This window comes from Petaurus breviceps, unplaced genomic scaffold (genome assembly GCF_028583685.1).
Source record: "Petaurus breviceps papuanus isolate PSGF00001 unplaced genomic scaffold, PetGlider_PUasm1.0 90750, whole genome shotgun sequence".
Taxonomy (NCBI): Eukaryota; Metazoa; Chordata; class Mammalia; order Diprotodontia; family Petauridae; genus Petaurus; species Petaurus breviceps.
In genome coordinates this window covers 10738921-10750053 of record NW_027187335.1, presented here as the reverse complement: position 1 = coordinate 10750053, position 11133 = coordinate 10738921, and the positions used below count along the sequence as shown (strand labels likewise).

Genomic DNA, 11133 nt, shown 5'->3' with positions numbered 1-11133 from the left:
GGACTAACTCCTTAAGAATTTCTAGCAGAGTCTTACATGAAAAAATGAATTTTCCACAAAAACTACATGAATACCTAAAAGAAATGAAACAAGAGTTTCAAAAAAAGAAAGAAAGAAGTAAAGACTCAAAGATATATATGGAAGGAGAATAAATAGCTAGGAAGAAAAAATGATAACCTTTACCAAAGTAATGGACTCCCCAAAAACTAGAATAGAGAAAATAGAAATTGCTGGCTCCATTAGATAGCAAGAAATATTAAAACAAAAATCAAAAGTTTGAAGAATAGAAGACAATTTAGGATATCTGATATAGAAAAAAAAAACTTACCTGGAAAATGAGTCAAGGAGAGATCATTTTAAAATCATTTGACTCCCTGAAAACCATGATTTTAAAAGAAAATTGGACACTACATTTCAAGAAATCATAGGTGAAAACAGCACAGATTTATTAGAGACAGAAGCAAAGTGCAGGAAGAATCCACCTATCACCTCCTGAAATGTCTCAAAAGGAAAAGTCCCAGAAATGTCAAAGCTAAAATCCAGAGCTCCCCTGTCAAGTTAAAAATACTGCAAGCAGCTCTCTGTTTAGCTCGGACGGACTGGGGCAGCAGCGGCGTAGACGAGAAGGCGGCCTCGTGCGATTGTCTACCCATTTAATCTGAGAAAATGGAGACTGAGCAGCCAGAAGAAACCTTCCCCAATAACTGAAACCAATGGTGAATTTGGTAAGCGCCCTGCTGAAGATATGGAGGAAGAGCAGGCCTTTAAAAGATCTAGAAACACTGACGAGATGGTTGAACTGCGCATTTTGCTTCAAAGCAAGAATGCTGGAGCAGTGATTGGGAAAGGAGGCAAAAATATTAAAGCACTTCGTACAGACTACAATGCCAGTGTTTCAGTCCCAGACAGCAGTGGCCCCGAGCGCATATTGAGTATCAGTGCAGATATTGAAACAATTGGAGAAATTCTGAAGAAAATCATCCCTACCTTGGAAGAGGGCCATCACCCACTGCAACCAGCCAGCTCCCGCTCGAATCTGATGCTGTGGAATGCTTGAATTACCAGCACTATAAAGGAAGCGACTTTGACTGCGAGTTAAGACTATTGATTCACCAGAGTCTGGCAGGAGGAATTATTGGGGTCAAAGGTGCTAAAATCAAAGAACTTCGAGAGAATACTCAGACAACTATCAAGCTTTTCCAGGAATGCTGTCCTCATTCCACGGATAGAGTTGTTCTTATCGGAGGAAAGCCTGATAGGGTTGTGGAGTGCATAAAGATCATACTGGATCTTATATCTGAGTCTCCCATCAAAGAACGTGCACAGCCCTATGATCCCAATTTCTATGATGCAACCTATGACTATGGTGGTTTCACAATGATGTTTGATGATCGAGGAGGACGCCCTGTGGGGTTTCCCATGAGGGGAAGAGGAGGCTTTGATAGAATGCCCCCAGGTCGTGGTGGGCGTCCAATGCCCCCATCTAGAAGAGATTATGATGACATAAGCCCTAGCAGAGGACCCCCACCACCTCCTCCTGGACGTGGTGGCAGGGGCGGTAGCAGAGCTCGAAATCTTCCTCTTCCTCCACCACCACCACCTAGAGGAGGAGATCTTATGGCTTATGACAGAAGAGGAAGACCCAGTGACCGTTATGATGGCATGGTTGGTTTTAGTGCTGATGAGACTTGGGACTCTGCAATAGATACATGGAGTCCTTCCGAATGGCAGATGGCTTATGAACCACAGGTTGAGTACCATGAGTTTACGGGTGGTTCTGGATATGATTATTCCTATGCAGGGGGCCGTGGCTCATATGGTGATCTTAGTGGACCCATTATTACAACACAAGTAACTATTCCCAAAGATTTGGCTGGATCTATTATTGGCAAAGGTGGTCAGCGAATCAAACAAATACGTCATGAATCTGGAGCATCAATCAAAATTGATGAGCCTTTGGAAGGATCTGAGGATCGAATTATTACCATTACAGGAACACAGGACCAGATACAGAATGCACAGTATTTACTGCAAAACAGTGTGAAGCAGTATGCAGATGTTGAAGGATTCTAATGCAAGATATTTTTTCTTTTTTATAGTGTGAAGCAGTATTCTGGAAAGTTTTTCTAAGACTAGTGAAGAACTGAAGGAGTCCTGCCATCTTTTTTTTTTATCTGCTTCTGTTTAAAAAGCCAACATTCCTCTGCTTCATAGGTGTTCTGCATTTGAGGTGTAGTGAAATCTTTGCTGTTCACCAGATGTAATGTTTTAGTTCCTTACAAACAGGGTGGGGGGGCAAGGGCGCGCAAAACTAACATTGAAATTTTGAAACAGCAGCAGAGAGAGTGAATTTTATTTTTGTTCATTGTTGGTGGTAAAAAAAATAACAATAATTTTTCCCCCTCCTGTAACTATTGTGAACACCTTGCTTTGTGGTCACTGTAATTTTTTTTTGGGGGGGGGGGTGGGACAGGGGAGAAAGAGTATCAATAGTCCACGTGTCCCTGGCATCCATTCAGAGCAGTGTGCAGAATGTAATGCTCTTTTGTAAGAAACGTTTTATGATTTTTAAAATAAATTTAGTGAACCTAAAAAAAAAAAATACTGCAAGCATCCAGAAAGAAGCAGTTCAAGTATCAAGGTACCAGTCAGTCTAAAAGCATTTATTACTCACCTATCATATGCCAAATACTGTGCTAAGCACTAAGAATACAAATACAAAAAAGAAAGATAGTATCTCAAGGAGTTTACAATCCAATGGGGAAGACAACACACAAATAGAAGCTGAAAAGGGAAGGGTGGGGAAGAGAGAAGGTACTCAGTTTGGGGACATGATAGAGAAGTCCAGAGATAAGCTACTAGATGTAAATAAAGAGATGGCTGGGTCTGGAACTCTCTATCCTCTAATCAGAGTGAGTCCCAGGGGCAGAAGATACCAGTCAGGATTATACAAGAACCAGAAGCTTCTACTAAAAATGAGTGGAGATCTTGGAATCAAATATTCCAGAAGTTCACAGATATAATCCTACGGGGGGAGGAGGGGGGAGATGGATCTTTAATGCAGTACAGAACTTTTAAGCATTTTTGATGAAAAGGTCAGAGCTGAATAGGAACTTTGAAGTGCAAACACAGAGTCAAGAGAAACCTAGAAAAGTCCATTTATCTGAGCAATTGGAAAGGGCCAAATGATATTGTAGAACTAACATTTTATTTTATGCTTTTTGGAGGGCAATTGACTTGCCCAAGGTCACATGGCTAGTTTGTGTGTGCATGTGTGTTAAGTGTCTGAGGTCTTCCTGACTCCAGGGCTGGTGCTCTATTCACTGCGCCACCTAGCTGCGCCCTAATTTTATTTTATTTTATTTGCTTTTTGGAGGGCAGTTGGGGTTAAGTGACTTGCCCAAGGTCACATGGCTAGTTGTGTGTGTGTGTGTGTGTGTGTGTGTGTGTGTGTGTTAAGTGTCTGAGGGCAGATTTGAACTCAGGTTTTCCTGACTCCAGGGCCAGTGCTCAGCACTAACATTTTAATAAGGGGAAAAGAAACAAGTGTCCCTTCAGAATCTTAATATCTTCATTTGGCATTGAGGGAATGAGATCAGAAAAACAAAAGACTCTTGAGGGGGTGGATTAGTTCCATTCTGAGAGTTTGAAAAGGGTAAAGAGAAAAGAGAGTAAGAAGACTATATTAGTATAGAAAGGGAAAGAAAAGAGTAGAATTTGCTGCTTTTCATAATTGAGGTGCTTGGGCAGAAGGGTAAAAAGATGGAAGAAGGGGTAAGGGAACAAGCATCAGATAAACCTCACTCTTATATGAAACAGACAAAAGAATGTTGTTATGTTACTCACCTCCTGATAAAAAAGTTTATGGACTCAAGGAACAGAAAGAGGAAGCAGGGATCTACCGTGTTTCCCTGATAATAAGACCTATCCTGAAAATAAGCCCTCCCCTTACTGTGTAAGATTCCTCTAAAATAAGCCCTCCCCCCAAAATAAGCCCTATTGAGATTGCTACTGTAGTGAAGGTGATCCCCTGCACTACAAGCTACATTACGGTACCCTCTGTATGCACCGTCCCCCCCTACTACCTCCCCGGGTGAAACGCACCCCGTGCTCCGAGCTGCATCCAATCAGAGCTGCAGCAGTGAGTGCGTCATCCTGTTCTTCCCCAGTGATTTGCTTGCTGGCGCCATTGAGAGCAGTGCCACAGAGGAGAGCTGAGGCAGGACAACATAAGCCCTCCCCTGAAAATAAGCCCTCTGGTGTTTTTCTTTCCAAAAAAATTAATAAGACAGTATCTTATTATCGGGGAAACACGGTAGTGAGTAGCCCACGTGTAGATGAAAGGGTAGAGAAGGAGATTAAGGACCTCCAACCAAGAGAGATGCCTACCTCTAGAGGCCATCACCACATTAACATACTATTTTACACAACAAAGGGGTGATAATGATAGATACAAAGAGAGTCTAATAGGGAGGTTCTCCCAGTTAGATTGTTATGGTACCTTCAGCAAGTCACCAAAAAGAGGAATATAGTCTCAAAATACTTCTCATCTTCTGAGGACAATTTTCTCAACCTTGCTGTCATGACTAAGAAAAGGGCTAAGAGCTAGCACAATCATCTCTCCTGTACAACTTCACTGGATGTCCCACCTGGACCTTAAACTGAGCAAGCTGAAACCTAAGCTCTTCATCCTTCCCCCTACCAAAAAACAAACCTTTCATGTATTCTTCAGCTGGCTACACTCCTGACTCTCCCAAGCTCAGTCCACACCTGGACAGCTTCTTATATTGGAAGCACCTTCTGCCCCTGCAACTTCTCCCTCTTAAGGGCTGATTCCTCCCAGAATTTCTATTTTAATTGGAAGGCCCAGCTGATAGGATGCTTGGGATCTATGTTTGTAATATCATTTTGTAATATCAGTTTGTAACATCAGTTTGTAAAATCAGTTTGTAAAACCAGTCTGTAAAAATCACATTCCCACTCCCCCCCCTCAGCCGCCAGCCTCAGAGCATTAACTCTACCCCTTCCCCCTGCCAGCACTCTCCCCACCAACAATTCCTGAACTATTTATCTCTGCTTGGAACAATAACAAGCTACACCTATGAATCCTTCACTAAACCATCTATAAACATTTTAGCTTAGGCAAATGTTATCTCCGCTTAGTACATGGCCAGCTGCCCTTATGAATCCTTCAATTCACTATCTATAGGTTAACTCCTTAGCCAATTATACACATACTGAGTCCCCGTTAGCCTTGGTTCCCAACATCTATCTTGTCAAACATGACACTGATGGGTGGCAGACTAGGCACTTCTCAGTCAGCCCTTGACCACTAGCTGACTTAGTGATGTTTCAGGCCTAAAACCACACCTCCAGGTAGCCCCCCCTTGGGCTATTTCCCAGTGAATTATGGGCAATACACCTGCACAGCTGACATTAAAAGTTCATGTTCCTTTAAGCTCTGACCACTCCTTAACTCCTCCCTAATTCCACCCTTACTCACCTAGTTAGCATAATTGACACCTGATTTACTGCCTTGACTCCTTAAAAACTATACCTATGTCTTCTTTAAGTTTGCAGGTTCCCTAAGAATCCCTGCCCACTGTAAAGCATAAGAATAACCTTTCACAATCCTAACTCCAAGCCTGCTTGGGCCTACTGAATTCTTTCCAGACTGAATCACAGGGATTCTGGTCACTGATATTGATCAGAGTTCCTGTATAACCTATTGCCATCCCCCCATCACAGCCATCCATGTCTTCATTCCTCTCTAGGGCATACTATGACTCTCCTAGACTTTCTCTACAATGCCCCCACAGCGAGTACCTTCATCTCCCCACCACAACCATCTTCCTTTTATGTATTGTTTTCCTCCCTTAGAATGTAAGCTCCTTGAGAGTAGAATCTGTCTTTCTTTTTCTCCTGTATTTGTCAGACCTCAGCTCTTGGTATTGTTTGTTATTGTTCAGTCATGTCCTACTTTATCAGACTCCATTTTGTCTGTGGGTTTTTCTTGGCAAAGATACTGCAGTAGTTTGCCATTCCCTTCTCCAGGGTGTCCCCATTTTACAGATGGGAAACTGAGGCAAATAGGGGTTAAGTGACTTGACCAGGGTCACACAGCTAGCTAGTAAGTGTTGGAGGCTAGATTTGAACTCAGATCTTTCTGACTCCAAGTGCTCTATCCACTGCATGACCTAGTTTCCCCCACAAGGCACACAGTAAGCATTTAAACACTTATTATCCTGCCTTCAGTTGAGATAGCTTATGCAAAGACAAAGAGACAGGAAATGGAATGTCACATACAAGGAGCAATTGATAGGCCAGTTTGTCTAAGACTGGAGGAAAGAAGAGAGTGAGAATTTATGCTGAGAAATGTAGAGGAACAAAAGGAGTTCAAGAGCTTTTCATTTCAGTTCCTCATTCTCAGTGAATGGGAACAGGCACATGCTATAAGTGGGGACGGGAAGACAAAGGACCAAAGACAAACTAAAAAAGTTGAAACAATCTCTATGGGGAATAATACAGGAATTGGTTTACATTTTTCCTTGACAAAATACAAGAAAAAAAAAATCCACATTTCCTTATTTCCCGCCTTTCCCCCTCCCCCCCCCCCTCCCCAATTTCAAACCATGCTCAGACTTACTTAGCTACTTAGGGGCTTCATCTCAACCTTCTGCTGCCACCCAGTGGTCATTTTCAGACAGTCAGACAGTACTCAATCAAGGCCCTTGCACTTGAATGGAGATGAGGCTATGTTTGAGCTGAGCACTGTGGACCACTAAGTCCAAGGCTTAGCAAACACAGGAGAAAAGGTTTTGGTATTTTCTCGGTTGCAGGGCTGGGAGGGGGCAAGAGCAGGGCAAAGAAGAGCAGGTTTGTGTAAGTACTCAGAAATGGGGAGGAGGATAGGTAGACAGACATGGTTGCTGGAAAGAAACTTGAATCAGCTGATAGTAACCCCTCCCACCCAGATAGGCAAGCATACACCCCCTCCACTTCCCTCTTCACTCTTACTTTTGATATCTGGAGGAAATGATGCTCCTGTGGGAAATACCTAAAAATAGAGACTAACTGCTGAGATCTCACTTTTCCACTAACATTTTGAGAATCAGCAGGAGTCTTACATAGACCCAATGAACCCTTCCCTATAGGCCCAGGACAAAGAATCATCCTTCCTTAGCCCTCCTGGGTTAACCCCAGAACAGACCATGAAGCTTCTGCTGCTCTGGGGTTGGATCATCATTCCAGGTGAGAGCAGAATAGATTTGACTAGAAAACCCCTGGGGTGGTAGGAAGGTCTGGGATTTGTTGTCTTTCACTGTAGGTCTGCAAGACCCCACAGCCCCTCCAGAGTGAAGGACTTTGGGCATTGTATTCTCCTTCCCCAGAACCAGCCTTTCAGGCCAACTTGGATCAGCCCACCTGCAGCCTTTCTCTTCTACTCCGTCCATCCCATCCAACCCAATAGCTCCCAAACCAATAATGTCAGCTCTCCTTTTTCCATCTTGAAATGCCAAGAGAGAATTGGTTGTGGTGGTTTCCTGCAAAGAGATACTCAGTTCCCCTGGGAATAGCACCTGAGCTCAGGATCTTGGAGGTCACTCTTGCCCCTCTCTGACAGTGTGAATTGAGGGAATTGCTTTCCTCATCTGACATCTTTTATTCTCCCACTTGGGACAATGGAGCCCATAATCCTGACTCTATTTTCCAAGGAAAACTGGGAGGGAAGGAATTACTGATCTCAGAGACTATTAAAAGGGAGAAGCAAAAGAATTCTGAGGGGAAGGAACCCATTCCCTTTTCTGCAGGAACTGAGCCTGTGTAGCTCCAGGTACTGCCAACTTTACTCCACTTGATTTCAGGTTATGGAGCCATGGTAGGTCCAAAGGAAGTCAGAGGGCCAGAGGGAAGCTCTCTGTCTGTGCAATGCTCCTATGAGGATAAGTATCAAGAAAATAAGAAATACTGGTGCAAAGACAATGGAATATTTTTTAGCCGCTGTGTCACTGTCATCAGCACGGAGGCAGGGAAAGAAAAGACAGATAGCAAGATGTCCATCAAGGATGATCCCCAACATCTAACATTCACTGTGATCATGAGGAGAGTTACCCTGAAGGATGCTGGGAAATATCAGTGTGGGATTTCCATATTTGGATTTGATGAAGTTTTTGCAGTCAATGTGGTTGTTCTTTCAGGTAATCTTTTCTCTTTCTAAACTGAGAGGCCGAGGTGGGCTAGGGGTGGGAAGGGTGCTATGGGGATGATTAAGGAAAAGAACAAGATATTCTGAGAGTCAATATTGGAAATTTATGGATTTGGCATGGTTTTGAATCCCAACTCACCAAGGTGACCTTGGGCAAGTCACTTCCCCCTCTATGGACTTCAATTTCCTCACCTGTAAAGGGAGGAGAATCTATGATCTTTTAATACTATTGTGTAGAGAGATTTCATAGTTTGGAAGCAAAGAGGTGAGCCCTAATGATACTCCCCAAACTTGTAGTCAAGGTCATGCTTAAGTATTGCTGAACCTGAGATGATACTGTATTTTTAGATCCTCTTCACCTCCCTCCACCACGTTGACCATTCACTCAATCTAGGGTTTCAGCCTACTGGAATATTTTTATTTTCTTTTTTTTGGAAGGGGGAAGGCAGAAATTGGGGTTAAGTGACTTGCCCAAGATCACACAGCTAGTAAGTGTTAAGTGTCTGAGGTCAGATTTGAACTCAGGGCCTCCTGACACCAGGACTTGTGTGCTCTGTTCACTGTGCCACCTAGCCGTCCCCTGCCTACTGGGATCTTAAAAACGCTTTTGCAGCTACTAGAAGATACTCCTTAGGTTCTGTCTTCTACAGAAGGTCCCCTGAGGCAAAGCCCCTCATGACACCCTGAGTTCACTACTCCCTGCAGTTCTCAGCCGATATTCATTTTCTTTTCCCCAGCATCATGAGGTTCTTTTGGTTGGAGCTGAGAACCCTAAAAAGTTTGAGTCGTCTGGGTCACTGAGAGGACTGGGGGTCTTAGTACAAGAGTCATTGAGAGTTTGGGGGATGGAGACACTAATAGCCTCAGATACTTGAAGCCAGGGTCACTGAGGGATATGGGGGAGGAAAGAGGTTGGGGTTGGTGCCATAAATTCATTGAATTTTTTAGTTTTAAGGGACCTTAGGTCTCACCTCTAAATTCTCTCTACAGCCCCTTCTCTTAGATTTTAAGAGGTTATTAAATGACTCATTTAAAGCCATAGAGCTATAATTCAGGTATTCCTCCAGTATACTTTCCCCTTACCTATAGAGGGAAGGAAATAAGCCTTTATTAAGAACATTCTGCCTAGCACTGTGATAAGCACTTCGAAAGTGCTTAATATTTAATATATACATATATATCATTTGAGCCTCACAACAACTCTGAGAGGTAGGTGATATTATGATCCCCATTTTATAGCTGAGGAAACTGAGGCAGAGAGAGGTTAAGTGACTTGCCCAGGGTCTCACAGCTAGAGAATATCTGAAGCCAAATTTGAACTCAAGTCTTCCTGACTGTAGGCCCAGCACTCTATCCACAGGGCCACCTAGCCACTTCCTCACTGACTCCACTGGGGAAGGGGCTGGGGTCATAGATAGGCTTAAAACTGGAGCTGTGGGGGAAAGTAGGTCCAGCTTTCCAGATGTTAGGTGAAAGGAGGCTTCCTCTCTGTGTAGGACAAACACACCTGAACTTACCATAGGTGTCACATGTTAGATTGGTTAGGAAGAGAATGGTCAACTGAGAATTCCATGTTCAGTCAGTCTTGGTTGGGGTGGAGATGACATTGTAACTAAAAAGGAGATGAGAGGACAATGGGAATCTATCCTGTATTGGCAATAAGGATCCTCTGAAGATTATCAAGCAAAGGAGTAACATGATCCAATTTGGTACCATAGAAAGATTATATAGGCAACTGTGGGCAGGGTGGATTATAGAGGGTGGTACAGACTGGATCTTTGGAGACCAGCAAGTTAATGCAGCAGTCATGGTGATAGAGAGGCAAGTGATAGTAATGTTTACACAGATCTTAAACCAGTCTCTTAACCTCTTCAGGCCCCAGTTTCCTCATCTGTAAAATGATTGGCCTCGGTTGGCCTAGATGGTCCCTAAGATCTTTTCTGGACCTAAATCTAATGATTCTGTGATCCTCTCTAATGCTTAATAATCTAGAAATGAATTTATATTATTAACATAAGAACATAATGAGGGTGATTTCTAGTGGAATAAAGAGAAAGAAATAGCTGTCTTGATATGTGTGAAAGAAAAAATCAAGGATTTGGTGACTGATTGGGATGTGGAGAATGAAGATCAAAAATTATTCAAAGTTTTAAGCCTGGGTAACAGGGGAAAATGGTGTTTTCAGGGATAGAAATGGGACACTGGCAGAGATGAAGGGCAGTGCTGTAGTGGAGAAAACTGGACTTGGACATTGAGAGTCTGGGTTGGAAACCTCCTCTTTCACTTAACTACCTATGTGACTTAGGACAAATCACTTAACTTCTCTGGGTTTCAATCTGCCCTTCCATAAAATGAAAGGTTAAGTCACTTAGAGCTTTAAATCTATGAATCTGGGACCTCGTATTTGAAGATTGTCAACTTCACTGCTAGGATTCCCTCCCTGGAAAGGAAAATTGAGAACTGGCTGTACTCCTTCCAATAAGCACAAGCCATTGATTGCCCTTGATTCAGTGATGGAGGAGCTAGGACTTCCTCATAGTAGAAGGTCTCATATGGAGTCCTGAGCTCTCCAGGTCTGTTGTGATTCACAGCACTTTTTTAGCCCAAGACAGGATTCTGTTTCTTCTTCCTCTTTATAGGGCTTGGGAGCCCTGTCTCCCCAAACCCCTCCCTTCAGTCTCTCTCTACAAGGAGTGTCCAGCAGGAGGCAAAAGTTTGGGAAACTCAGCCTCCAAAGTTGAGTGAGTGATTGATTTGGGGGGAGTGGTGAGGGTGGGATGGGGCTGCCTTCTATGCTGGAGAAGTATAGTGTCATGAAGGCAGTGGACTGGGACCCTGTGTTCCTGCAGAGAGAGGGCAGGCTAAGTGGAAAGGGTGCTGCCTGTTAAGAGCCACCATCTCCTTCCTTCTCTGTCTGACCCTGATTG

At 43.4% G+C, this 11133-nt stretch overlaps 2 protein-coding genes across 5 annotated transcripts in view; both read left to right on the top strand.

Annotated features, from left to right (window-relative positions):
- The first annotated feature begins 581 nt into the window (after positions 1–581).
- On the top strand, positions 582–2602 carry LOC138145902 (heterogeneous nuclear ribonucleoprotein K-like). The gene is given in 3 exon segments (XM_069067550.1): positions 582–702; positions 704–995; positions 998–2602. Coding segments are annotated over 3 exon segments (1404 nt in total). The 5' UTR covers positions 582–666; the 3' UTR covers positions 2074–2602.
- A 4408-nt stretch (positions 2603–7010) lies between these two features.
- The window catches only part of CD300LG (CD300 molecule like family member g), a 7941-nt gene continuing 3818 nt past the window's right edge, over positions 7011–11133 (top strand). For 2 of the 4 annotated variants that reach the window (XM_069067553.1, XM_069067552.1), the window contains exons 1-2: positions 7011–7251; positions 7866–8198. In XM_069067553.1, coding sequence (XP_068923654.1) covers positions 7212–7251; positions 7866–8198 — 373 coding nt within the window. In that variant the 5' untranslated portion in view covers positions 7011–7211. Of the gene's footprint in view, positions 7252–7865; positions 8199–10845; positions 10948–11133 lie in introns of all 4 variants that reach the window. The other 2 variants (XM_069067554.1, XM_069067551.1) reach the window with 2 other exon arrangements.